The 13,816-nt window shown below is 33.7% G+C and overlaps 3 protein-coding genes across 3 annotated transcripts; 2 read left to right on the top strand and 1 right to left on the bottom strand.

The window, feature by feature from the left end:
• Positions 1-13: 13 nt before the first annotated feature.
• On the top strand, positions 14-10,778 carry LOC143180118 (uncharacterized). Its single transcript, XM_076379652.1, has 5 exons — positions 14-1,019; positions 4,355-4,524; positions 9,317-9,398; positions 9,483-9,532; positions 9,727-10,778. Exons 1-5 carry the CDS (start codon positions 769-771, stop codon positions 9,900-9,902), a joined length of 729 nt encoding a protein of 242 aa, XP_076235767.1. The 5' UTR covers positions 14-768; the 3' UTR covers positions 9,903-10,778.
• Positions 10,137-11,414, bottom strand: LOC143180119 (uncharacterized). Its single transcript, XM_076379653.1, has 5 exons — positions 11,258-11,414; positions 10,921-11,176; positions 10,698-10,855; positions 10,539-10,606; positions 10,137-10,366 (listed from the first exon to the last, which is right to left on the bottom strand). Exons 1-5 carry the CDS (start codon positions 11,324-11,326, stop codon positions 10,225-10,227), a joined length of 693 nt encoding a protein of 230 aa, XP_076235768.1. The 5' UTR covers positions 11,327-11,414; the 3' UTR covers positions 10,137-10,224.
• A 525-nt stretch (positions 11,415-11,939) lies between these two features.
• Positions 11,940-13,739, top strand: LOC143180877 (uncharacterized). The gene is made up of 3 exons (XM_076380893.1): positions 11,940-12,291; positions 12,870-13,034; positions 13,419-13,739. Exons 1-3 carry the CDS (start codon positions 12,180-12,182, stop codon positions 13,730-13,732), a joined length of 591 nt encoding a protein of 196 aa, XP_076237008.1. The 5' UTR covers positions 11,940-12,179; the 3' UTR covers positions 13,733-13,739.
• Positions 13,740-13,816: the final 77 nt, after the last annotated feature.

Genomic DNA, 13,816 nt, shown 5'->3' with positions numbered 1-13,816 from the left:
CAGTGAACTAACTGTCGAGGCTGCCCGAACCTATCCAGAAGCGAAATCGTGGCCTCGCGGTGCGCACGATGCGCCTCGATCGACCGGAAACCGGATAAGCTCGCTCTCGTTGCGAATGCTCCGCGAACGAATGAAGACTGGAGGCTCCGAAAATTCAATGAGCACACGGGAACAAGTCTCAATTAATTTTCTTTTCTATTAAAAAAATCGGTGAACACACCTTCGTGATGTTAGTGATGTAAAACCAGAAGCTTTTCAGCGTCCAATTCTTTGTAAACGAATGAAAGTGTATAAAAGTTTGTTCCCAAATGTTTATTTTCTAAATGAAAAATATCGAATTGTTTGTAAAAAAATGTAAAGTGTCTTTCGCATGGAGAAGAAAAGTAATATAATTTTGTTGCTTGTAAAAGAAATTGGAGAAATAACGATAGGTACTTAGAAAGTAAAATAAATTCCGCGTGACAAAATAGATTGCCAAGTGAACACGCGTTATTATTAATACTATAAAAAAGGAAGGAAGACTGTACCAGAAGTTTCTGAAATATCAGTATTTCGAATCTGCAAGAGGTATCCAAAATTTCGAAAAGAGTCCTCAATCTTCTATTTAAATCTCGATAGAAGACAATATTAAACTCGTATTTTCATACGAAAAAGAGGAGGTGAAAGGATAATCGTGATCCCTTGAAGAATTCCGCAAGAAAATCTTCTCAGTCTGCCACAAAAACTTGAAACAGTACGCTAAGAAAGCGAACAGGAAGACAGTGCACCATGAAAATGCCAGCAGAGTCCTCGATATATTGGGACTCAGTTGGTTCCCAGCGCTCGACTTCCGGTGGCAGCTCTGGAGATGCTTACAGCTCCGGAAGTGCCAGCCGCCACTACGTCGATCCGTGGGACCTCGAGAACTATGCGTACTTGCGACGTCATAGCGTCGCTGGATTGACACAACAGGCGTCGAGGCAGCATCGACGTTCTGGGTATCGTCTGTCACAAGAAACACGTGCTCAGTCTGAGTACTGGTGAGTGATACAGCTCGCTCGTATTATGACAGTAACCAGCATCGAAAAGGAGATTGAGAAATGATAGTATTTATACGCAATTGTGGGCTCGAATATCTCTACCAAGATATCTCTTTTACGCTATTGCAGATATGAATTTCGGAATTTTTAATTTTTTGTATTTTTATGCATAATATGTACAATATTTTCGTACATGTAATAAAAAGTGTAAAAGAGAAATGCCTGCATGGGTGACTTTAATGCTTCACTTGACACACCATAATGGTATCACTGATGCAAGACTAGGGAATTTTAAATTGCTTTACCACGATTTTCTTTTTAAACTTTCTTCTGATTATTATAGATATTTAAGTAAAAATATCTAAATATCTAAGGCTAAATAATTAATCTGGAATAATTAATAGATGATGGTTTATCAGAAATATATATATTTAATAAAACTTTGAGAGTAGTGTTTTTACCCTACTTTTTGACAATTAATTAAAAATTCATTAGACTATAAATACCAGAGTAAAAAAATATTTTTCAGTTAAGATTCTGAATAAATGCTGTAAGCTCCAAACGAAGAGGAAATCTCATACTCCTTTGCACCAGCCTCATCTAATTACAAGCGTTAATTAATTTAGTAACAGCTTCCTCCATCGTGAAATATTAAAGTATCTTCTACCCATCACGCGAAGTAATTCCAATGAATAATTAAACAGCTGAGCTATAATTACGTAAGAAATTAAAGGAGTCAATTACTGAATCGAAAAAGAAATGATTGAATAAATTAAAAATTCGAGAATTTTAAGTGGTAAAAGAATAAGAGAAATTTCAAGAAACGCGTTCAATGTTTCGATTAAAATGCACGAGCAATAGGTGGAAAACGAGACGGTCGAATTTCCATGAAGCGCTGATAATCGATCTCGATGAGATTGCATAAACAAACCCGCATTGTTTAACATCGTAGTAATTTTTCGTTCACACTCTGTTTAACCCAATATGTATATTTTTCATGCCTCGCAATCTGCTCGAGAAAGATCGTATCAGTGGGTGCAAAGTAGGGCGCAGTGTTCTTGAGTGTTCTACCCGTGTGGTGGTGTCTATTAAACTCTACACCTTCGCTAAATGATACTACTTCAAGGAAACATAGTTTTCGAAATGCTATTTCCCTTTCTAGATTCTCTTCAAAATATAAAATCTGATATTAAATACTAGTAAGTAATTTTAGTCATTGAAAATATAAAAAACAAGAAGCACTTATATGTATAAATAGTGATATCTTTGAAGCTGAATAGAAATTTAAGCAAAATTTTACATTTCTCAATTTTCTATAGCCTCAAGAATTTAATAAAAATATAAACATGAATAATGAAAGAATTCAATCAGGTTTTTGTCTGAAAATAATCAGCGCTAACTGTACACAAGATCTTCTAAAGATTGCAGTAGATCAACTTAGAAAGTTGATAATAAGAATATTATCGAAATTACACTCGGAATTAATTAATATCCTGCTCTCATAAAATATGACATATCTATCTTTCTTTATTACAAATTTCCGCATAGGGGATCACTTTACTATACCCCAATTTAAAAATTTTTCAAGATCTCCACAAAACAATGGACCATGAATCACATTTATAGTGAATTGCGCAACTAAGTGCTCCAACAGACCGCGATTACACGACAATTTAATTGCCGGAAAGAGACACTTCCTTTAATCGTAATAGGCATCCATCAACGATAGAACGGCACGGTGCATTGAACCGTCAGTAACGGCGTGTAAATCGATGATTCGAATCGACCCAGTGAAAGGCAAAATCCCTCGAGTCGTTTCACGTCGCAAACCAGTCAATTTGCCGATTTTCAGCAATTGAAAAAGGCATGGAATGCTACGTACATGTAGCCTCCTGGCATTGCTTCGGGGTAGCCAAACGCGAATGATACTAAATGGAGATCATCGAGCAGATTACTGAGACACAGAGCAAGAACTGCTGCTTTGAAGTTGAATGTAGAATTATAGCTTTGAAAGGCGTGGGATACCTCGTTCTTGGAACATATAGAACACTCAGGGCAGTGAATTTGTTGTTTTATTGCTCTAGATAGCGCTGATAATGAGATAAATTGGTTGAGAAACATGAGCAGCTCAAAAAAGCAGTGGAATAGAAATAAATCTTTTAATGGTATCAAGAAGCACCTTTTTACTGATGGATGAATTTTTAAAAACAAAACATGAGTCGTAGAATATAAAAAATAACTTTCTATCTTGAATTTTATTGTAGACATTGCACTGTGTTCATTTCTAAAGTTATATTACTAGATAGGATTAATAGAACGACTACAATTGCTGTAGAGTACTTACTTTTTATGATGCACATGTATACTTAGACAGTGAAATGTTTTTGTTACTTTCAAACTTTCAAAATAATGAGATTAAGATTTGTGATTGTAATTCTCCGCGATTAATGATACAAGATTTTATATTTGTTTCTTGTTTGATGTTGCAGTGAAATTGAGAACGTTTTAGTCACTCGCAGAAGATTAATGTTTCATGTTCTTGATTTCTTTTACTCGTAATTCAAGATAGATATATGGAACACTGATAGTCTGTACTGCAGCGTCTTTGCAGACTAATTAAGCAAATAATGGCTTAATTCAGTTTTCGTAGAACCTATGCAATTCTTGCTATATACTGAATGCTCCAAAACTGTTTTTAAATTAGTGAAAATCTATAGACGACAATTAATGAATTGGATTTTTTAATTGAATATTTTCAAAAATATTGTATAATAGAGTAGAATCTTAATTAGTTACGTCTCCTGGTTTTTTTCTTTTTTATATAAAGTCACATCTATTCGGTGTGATAACAATAAGAATACAGTAGAACATTCACTGAGACTTGAACTATAATTTAACCCTTTGCGGTTGTTATACTTTTCTGAAGAAATTTCAAATACAAAAAATTAAACTACCATTGTGGCAGTATCCAACTGCAAAGAATGAATACAACTTCACCGAAAATAATAAAATTAGTCATCAAGAGAATACTTCAGTTTTAAGTTTCCTGTTAAGTCAATTAATTGAGGTCCTACTGTACATATAAATATCTGTATAATAATGCATAGAGTTGAGGGAATTCCCCAGCAGAAATCAGTGATACCAACATACCTAATCTACAATGTTAAAGTTACTTGACATTAACAGAAGATGAAAATATTAGTTCCAACTGTATTGAGATTTCTTTGAAATAAGTTAAGATAACCCAAATTTGTTAAAACTTCTAAAAAGTCCAAACTTAAGCCTGTTTTGCGCAAAGTTATAACGATCCAATGAACACCTATGGAACTTTGCAGGTATCCATCCTCGGTGAGAGAACCAGGCTACGACGCGCCCGCTTTCGTGGAAGAATTGCATTGTGGACCACCTAGGCCAGCGAACAATAGTTGTTACTATCACCAGCCAATCTACGAGGACGAGGTACCGGATTACGCCGCTCCGTTTCCGGTCTACGCGCCTCTCTCTGGTAAGATTAATCGCTTCTTCCCCGACAGTACTTAGTACCCATCGAATCGAGGTCTCCACAACCAATTACAACCTTCGGCAGGCTAACACACAAAATAGCTAAGAATGGCGGCTTAATGGTAATTATCTTTCTCATTAACGAAGAATCACGTTGGAAGGAACTATTATCACTGAGAAATTCCAGAGGATTACAATGATTTGCGATACGCGATCAGACGACCGTGATACGAATTTTCTCCTATTACGCTTTCACCTAGTCAATATTCAGGTCGTCTTATTTTCCGGGTGGAGTGTCGTCCAGCTTTTCCTGGTGAAAATCCATCGCTAGGATATTTCGCAGGAAGAAGCTTCTTATTGCCTATCTTTGAAAATCTTAGTGGTTATTAAATTTCTCTCGATCAAAATATCTCATTTGTACTTTCTATTTTCTGTTCAATACCAATTAAGTAGAAAAGCAGATGGAAAAAGAATATATCTTGATGATTTCACTTGACTTAATTTCTGAATTTATGAGAGAAATATCGATACTACCGATTAGACGATATTGGTATTTTTATTTGAGATTAAGTATTTGATGCCTCGTATAATAGTCAATAGTCGTATAATAGTCTCGGTAGTTGAACTACTGAACCTATAAGCGAATTGGATGTGCAGAGAATCATTCTAAATTGGAATAGAAAGGTATAAATTATATGTATAAATTTATAAGGTATAAATTTATAAAGTATAAATTATACGTATATAAGTTAGATATGTCTTGGAAGTGACAAGAAGTTAGAATTATTTGAAAAGTAAAACGATTTAATGGAAAGGCTATACCGAATTATCAAATACTGAAAAATTGAAAAATATTTAAACTGACAAATTTTATAGTGAAAAATTGAAAATTTCAAAAATTAAAAAATAGAAGAACTGAAAAACTCAAAAACTGCAAAAATTGAAGAACTGAAAGATTGAAAAATATTAACTTTTTAAATTGAAAGTTTAAAAATTTGAAATTTAAAAATTTGAAATTTGAAAATTGAAAATTTGAAAATTTGAAAAATTGAAGAACCGAAAAACTCAAAAATTGCAGAATTAAAGAACTGAAAGATTGAAAAATATTTAAATTGAGAAATTTTTAAATTGAAAACTTAAAGATTAAAAAATTTCAGAATTTTAAAATCAAAAATGTGAATCTGACAACATATTCCATCACACTAAACTTATGTAAATTATCTCAATGAAGTAATAAGCGACTCATCTGTAAAACCAGGTCAAAATTCCGCGTAGTAGCTAAAAATCCACTATTAAAAATGAAGTAATCTTGTTAAAATCAAGGATAAGTCAAACGATTGATATCCTCGATACGCAACACTGACAGTTCGTAAACTTAGCGTGGCCGAGTTGTACGACCAGTTTGTTCGCTCTTCATGATTAACAGCTGCGCCGTCGTGGTCGGTTGCGTTTTCTCTTAGGTATTAATTGATATTCTCGCGCGGAGCGACACGATTACGCACCGTGTCCCCTGACTTGACTGAGAACGAGCTGCGAATCGAAAGCATTATGCAATTCCACGCGTTGCATCGGCTCGATCAGACTCCACGTGCCGTCACATCGGGCGGATTTAGTCAAGGTATGCACTTCCGTTCCGGAACCAGTTCGAGAATGTTGTTTGGAATTGCTGTAACTGTAAATGATGATGATTCGTCGCGACCAGTTGAGAAAATCGATTACTCAATAACTTGTAACCGATGACATTTCGATCAACTTCTTTAACGAAATCAGTAAAATAGTTTCGTTATTTATCTTGGATTAGGTTTGGGCTAGTCTGGTACTCGTTCGAGGAATATGGTATGCTGTTAACCCTAAAATTAGAAATTTAGAAATTCTGCACTGTAAAGTAATTTGAAAATGGTAGTTAGTGGAGTTCATGTTTATGAAAGAGTTTGAAATTTCACTAGCAATTCTCGAGGAAATTAAATGAAATCGAGTGGCTATAATTATAGGCGTATGAATAGTAATTGGTCTAAACTAATTAAGATTGAGTAAGGTGTTTAACCATTGTGAGAAGTTTTCGATGGGAAATATACCATGTTTCAAAATTGTATAATCCTTTTCTTCCTGTTTTTTAGGCTGTTCATTTTTTATGGTACGGATTTTATGTAATTTCATTTCTATTGTTACTAAAATTACGTGTAATAAGTTTATTATTAAAAGATACTGTGTTTCTGAGACTTTAGAGAAAGAAGCATCAGAAAACTTATACAACAATTTTTAAAATGTCAAGAGGTACTGCCATTGCGAGGAATCGATAATTATTTACTATTTGTGGTTCTTCTGTGATGGTATCGGAGAATCATTTTAAACCATTATACATTTCTATGCATCTATGTTTAAACCATTAGAAATAATGTAGAAAAGAAACTTGCTATTCAAAAAATTCTAATATATGATAAACTCAATACCCAATATTTTAAGAACTCTAATTGTACACCTACTATATCTACAAATTAGACATCCAATAAAAGAAAATATCTTCTCTCCTTTTGGTTTTAAATTCCGTGTACTTCCTCCCTCAAGCGTTTCTCTAGTAAAAAATTATTCCTCGAAATTGAGGCTACAAAAACAATGAGAAATAGTTGCGCAGTGACGAACAAGAACGAGTCAATTTCGCGGAAAATTGTCGTCCAAACGGGACATGTTGCAAGTGTTTGTCGTTCGCCGTGCAGTAACTCGACCGATTTCTATCATGTCCTAGAAAGCCTCTATCGCCGCGACGAGTCATCCGTCGTTTTTATGCTTATGTCGCTGACACGCTCGATGTATCGCGCGTTTTGACGTTCGATGCGTAATTATTATTTCCAGCGGCTTTCGAACGCCTTTACTTTCTCCTATTTGGCATCGGGCCGCGCGACGACTTATGACTGCGAGAACAGCGCCTATTTAATTTATTGCAATGTTCACGACTATTCCATTCAGAACGATTTCAATTGCAAATATCGTGAGAATTCCTGTCGTTTCTTTATCGCTGTTTCCTTTACGGAAATCTCTCTGGACTTGGCATAATGTTTCAGATACGTCTTGATCATTATCTCAATAGGATTGTACTTTCTTAGAGAGGGCTTTTAACTCAACATTCAAATTTTTTGGTTCTTCGTGTTAAAGAAATTAGTAGATTTTATGCTTTAAATTTAAAACGTAACAAAAGTAGCTAAAACTTGATGATAGCAACAATAATGATTTAATTTGTTATCTTTATATCGTTCTTATAACTATCCTCAAGAATTTGTTACCTGCATAATTTATTTCTTACTTCATTTTCCTATTATTAAACGAAAAGAAGATATCTTTCTACTTTAAAAAATGTAGCTTTAAAGTTAGCATGAAGTTGCATTGCCATTGTAATTGCAATTTTAATTAAATTAATCACGCTAACAGTACTCTAATTTTCAACTTCTATTAATTTTCAAACAGCTATTTTTTCATAATTCTTCCTCTATAAATCTACACAATCCGCAAACAAAAATCCAATACCTGCTAGAAACTCCCAGAGTCCCTCCATGTCAACGTAACAATTTCCTCGTCCTCGTTCTAAATTTTAAATCATAAACGCGACCCTCCAAGGTTTGAAGACCGAAGGCGTTAGTGGGCGTTCTCTTTGTCGAGATTAGAGTCAAGCCAATTAAACGCGAAGACTTCATCGTTGTTAGTATTAATCAGGGAATTAGCTGAGCAAACTTCGTCAAACAATTTAACGATCGAGATAGTAAAAGCTTCGTCACTTGTCAGTGTCAATTTTGCCCATTTTTTAGCATTCATTAAGAACCTGCGAAAAATATATTCAGTGACCTTTGCCAGATATGTTCGAGCCAAACGAGTTTCAGGCTTTCATTTTCTAGTATTTCACGTCTGGGTACCTCGTGATGGAGTGACAAATATTACTACTTGAAAGGGAAAGCTGTTGAAGAGATACTGGGCGATTGCCAGAAACTTTAGAAGTCTCTCTGAGGCTCTCATTGATAATTGGCAAAGTCAAACACTAATACGCCAACAGCACATGAGTGTGCACGTACTAATTCGAGTACTTTAATCATGCCCAACGCTGCTTGAACTTGGTGTTCTAATGGGAACCAGTGCTTTTTGCGTGGCGAAGCCGTTGGCGTATTATTTTGCAAAAATAGAGCTTGTATAATTCTTGAGAATGTTTAGGTGTTTTCATATGGAAATAATTATTATTCGAGGAAAACTTTAGGAAAGTAAAAATATGAAAATTTGTTCTGAATAGCTATCCAGAAAAATTATAGAATTTTTAATAATTAGTATTCGCTAAATAGTGACATTGTTATTTGCCTTCCACTGTTTAAACGAATACTTTCATGTGATCTATTGACATTTCATATCGAAAGTGCCACTAACTGAATTTATGAAGCATTGCAAGCATACGAAATGAATAATGAGAAAGTAGGCACTTCGGCTGACCATAAACGTTCCATTACTACTTTCCCAGGAAGATTTCATCTTCTTATACTGCGCTGAGATGTAGTAACCGCAATTTTGATAGAGAAGTGTGTGTAATATAAATTCCGAATTTTTAATGCAAGAAAGGCAAAAAAAAGAATTTTTAAATATTGTGGACATCGTTTTACACGAATGATATTGTGACATATTAAATTATTTTGAAAGCTTCCTCTTTTTTAGAACACTGTGAATCAGACGTTTCTACGTTTTTATATAAAATTATTTGTGTAATGTAAAACTCTCATTCATTCCAGTTTAACATAGTTCCATGAGCTGCTCATATTTTGTTCCAGATGTGAGACACGGCGAATTTATGGAAGACCACAGGAGATTTAGGTACAGATATAAATCTACAACGATAAGGGATCTTCAAAGGTAACTCACTCTTTAAAAAAAACTCTATCTTGTTTTTATAATTTTATGTGGAATTGATAATAAGCATCAAATTTTTCTGCTAAGGTCTGATTATTTAGATCTTCACCCATCATCCATGGATGCCTCAGAATTAGGTAAATGTGAAACTTGAATTGCAAAAAACCATTATGGAGTTCCTATAAAAATTAATTGCCAGTAAATTCTAGAAAATATTTCTGTGCCATAAAATTAGCCACGAATGTTAGAAAGTTACGAGTTTACGAAACATATGACTTTAGGTCTTTTCTGTTATGCTATTCATTCTAATATTGATTAATTATTCCTGCAGACATTCCACGACATCGTTTCAGAGCAGATCATCATTCTATTGAAGTGAAACCAGAAAGGGAGAACTATATGGTACAAGTTGTACCGCCCCCGCATCTCGACTTGAATACCTATGGACACCTTAAAATCGATTACACAAACAGTTGGAACTCATTGAACCGCAAAATCAGTAAATAACTTCCTCCTTTTACATCATTCTATTTGATGCATGAGTAACATAAAAGTAAAAATTCCTCTAATTATTGTTGGTGTATGCATTTAGAAAGTTAATTGCATTTTCGGATATTTATGTATTATATTTTATTTAAGAGAACTAGATTTGAAGAAAATGTTAATAAGCTACTTTACAGAATAGAACCAAAATTAGAGGCTAATTTTACGTAAATTCATTTTATGTAAATTATACAATATTGTAGCTACAGTAATTTCTATCTAAAATCTGTTAAGCAATTATGTATTAATTTCATCGTTTTGTCTGACTTGATAAAATGTGGATACTTTAAACAATGTTAAACACAGCATCCCTGTCTTCCTGAAATAATTTCCTTCTCTTGTTCCCGTTGTTTTTATTATTTTCAATTTCCTCTTCGTCAGACAAAGGAAGAGTATTGCTGACTTTCTGAATGTCCAACTCAGGCCATCTTTGAAATTCGTAAAATTGGTTGTTATAATTTAATATTGTTATTTTTTAATATAATTAGTTCGAATTAGAATGAATTATTTAATTAAATTTTGATGCAAAAAGATACTAGAATATTGTGAACTGATTAAATTTCAACCTTATGAAATTATTATTTTATTATAAAATAATACCTGAAGAAAAATGTATTCTTCTTATTTTTGTCTACATTTTTCGGTGGTCCCCTTTTCCTACTCTGATTCTATGTATTTTAAATGAAACTCATTTCAGCAAACGGAATTATAAATTGTAGTGTTTTAAAAAATTTGTTAATTATAGAAATATAATATTACAGTAGCAACATCTTGTTTTGAGTTCTGCAGCAACACCTTGTACCTCTTTATTTCATCTGAGTGTCGCTGTTTAAGTATAGCAACATCCTCATTATGTTTTTCTTCTTGCAGCTGCATTTGGACTTTGAGAACCTCTATTTCGTCTTGTAACTTGCATACTGTGACATAATTACTATAATACTGTCTTCAAAATACTACCACTAAAAATATAATAATAAATTACTCTGTTCGTCGTTTCCATTACGATCAATTCCAATTAAACGCAAATGATCGCACTGTTCTTTCAAATCTTCTACTGTTTTACACAAGTTCTCTTTTTCTGTTTTTAATTCTTCTAAGGTCGATTTGTATCGTTTCTCGAGAAGTAAATAAGTTGTCGATAACTTCTCTATGTTTCCTTTCATTCTTTTCGAACGTTCTTTTTCCAGCGCTAACGTTTCTTCCTGAGCGTCACAATAAGCCTTCATAGCTACGTATGCCTGTCAAGTTTTATTTTATTATTAAGAAAATAGTTTATAACACTTCAAATTGTTTGTTACTCTGATCGATGATTTACTTACGTCTCGAACTCTTGTAAATTCATCGAATATTCCTTGAAGCTCGAAGCTGAGTTGCTCTTTCGCCGACATTTTGAAATTTTAAAGCTGCCTAGGGATTCCCCTAGAGATCAATGAGGTTAACTTTGATTAGTCAAAAGAATACTTTTATTATTTGAAAAATCGACGGTAATTAATATCGAATATTATTAACAAGTAATTCATCTTAAAATTAATATCTTTTAATATTTTGATTGACCGAATAAAAAATTTATCACGTCGAAATATATTTATTAAAAGAGAATTAAGAATGGATAAGATTTAAAGATATGTTCACGTGGTACACTTCTGTGGAGTTTAAATTCAAATAATTTTCTTTCTGTTGTAGAGAATTTTTATGCAAAAATGTTTGCTTTTTATGCAAAATTTTTCACTTGTATAAATATTAAATAATATTTTTTACACAAATTCCAATTCAAGTATTAAATTTGACTTTTAAATCAAGTTAAATATTAAATTTAAAATCGTGAAAATTTCCAAATGTAAAATAAATGCTTCAAAATGAACACTTATTCTTTTTTAGACAATGCGATTAAACAAGAATACTATTTTAAAACTTCTGTCTGTATAATAAATATTTTAAAAATCCTATTAAAAGTAGATTTGCATAAATGAAAAGAATTATGTTATTAAAACATTTCAAAAACAAAAAATGCTCTAAATTCATGAAAAATTAATGCAGTATTTCACAGTGAGAATAGGTTAAAAAATATTGTAGTAATCTCAATTTTCAATATTATCAATATTGCTAATTTGCAAACATCCTCAAGAAGTAGGCTGCAAAACACAATGTCACGAACATTTTTTGTTTTCGTTTCCCTCGTTCGTTCCTCGTTTAAAGCAAAATGGCATAGATTTTAGATTCCGTTGCATCTAGAAATGCACGATGCATTCTAAATCGACGACCACCGTCAGCAACGAGGACAACGTTGATGAATCGATGGAAGAGTTTGTTTTTGAGCAGATATGCGACACGATATTCGTTCTGATCCCTGAAGGTACGACAAACTAGAAAATCAATCACAAAACTCGCGAGTAAAACGTCAAATTTGTACCTACAATGCTCCACTTTTTCGCACTATTTAAAATAAAAATCATACTAAATAGTTAAAAATATAAACAAACACTAGAAATTAATCAGACATATTTCTACTGAATACACTGTAAAGATTTTCGTGATCTATTAATAACTCATAACAGATCAATTTAGATTGACAATAATCAATTAATAATAGATAACTCTGAGCTGATAACTGATAACAAGCGGCTAAGTTCGTGAAATAAGAACAGGGATTATGTATTTTTAGTTTTCAAGCGATAAGCGATGGGATCAATGATTCAAACTGATAAGTGATTATTACGTGTTGCAAACTTAGATCACCAACAATTGTGTATAATAAATTCTAAATTTTGTACTTTAGACTGCTAATAGGAAATCCCCATATAACTTTGCACCGATGACTATTAGAGATAATAAATCTCTTATCAGCGCACAATTATCTCGAATTTGCACGGACATGTAATGTCATATTTCATTGGGCTGACCATAGATGCTTATGATGGGATTCTATGATAGTGCCGCGGCTGAAGCAGCTGTTTTTAAGTTGGAGCCAACTGGCTACGGAAGATAGGGCGCAACTAGACGCCAAAGTGGCGAACTGGTGTTGCTCCAGCAGAAGACAGCTCTACAAACCGCTACAAGAAGCTCTGGTTCGTTGGGAAACTGTTCAAGACACACAAGGTTACTTAAACCCAATTTTACATTACTCTTAAATATCAACTTTTTGTTGAGAAACATTTACGATGAAAACATGAGCAAACCAAATAATTTTCACATCCAATGAAACCATAAATTCCCTACTTTCAAATCAGAAATCGGTCCACAAAATTAACAATAAAACTACGTTACTCGGTGTAACAATTCTAATTTTTAGCTCACTGAGCTAATCCTCAAAATTCTCTTTCAATTTAAATTTACCTACATCCTGCGTGAGTTCTTTTTCTAAGAAATCGCGAAACCAGAAAAGAACTGTGAATAATATTTCACTGGAATTTCACTCGAGTACTATTGGCCACTAATAAATTATCGTCTCCATTATCACAGAATCATTTATCGATTCAACAGGCGCGCCCGGCTGCGAGCCAGGTATGGTCTCGTTTTCATGCGATCCGCAACTAGAGGAAGAGCTGGTCAGCGTGATTTGCAGCTTGGAGCTGCTGTTCTCGAAGAATAGGAGGAATAAGGAGATCGACGTAGACTACGAGGTCGGTCGTTGTACGGACATTATGAGGGAGATGTCCTTGAACTTGAACTGCGAGAACAACCTACGATCTATCCTCAGCCCGAAGGACAGAACACCCCATTCTGTTCATAGCTGCGGTTACATCACCGATTTTAAGAGATCTGACGACGAACTTAGCGGATACTTGACTAATTGAAGAGTGAATTGAATTGTAGGAAAAATTTTGAAGGATTTTAATGTGGGGGTGTCTTCTATACTGGAATTTATCTAATTGTATTGG

This window comes from Calliopsis andreniformis, chromosome 6 (genome assembly GCF_051401765.1).
Source record: "Calliopsis andreniformis isolate RMS-2024a chromosome 6, iyCalAndr_principal, whole genome shotgun sequence".
NCBI classification, from domain to species: Eukaryota; Metazoa; Arthropoda; class Insecta; order Hymenoptera; family Andrenidae; genus Calliopsis; species Calliopsis andreniformis.
Note: the sequence above shows the minus strand (reverse complement) of the source record. Positions and strands in the feature narration are given on the sequence as shown.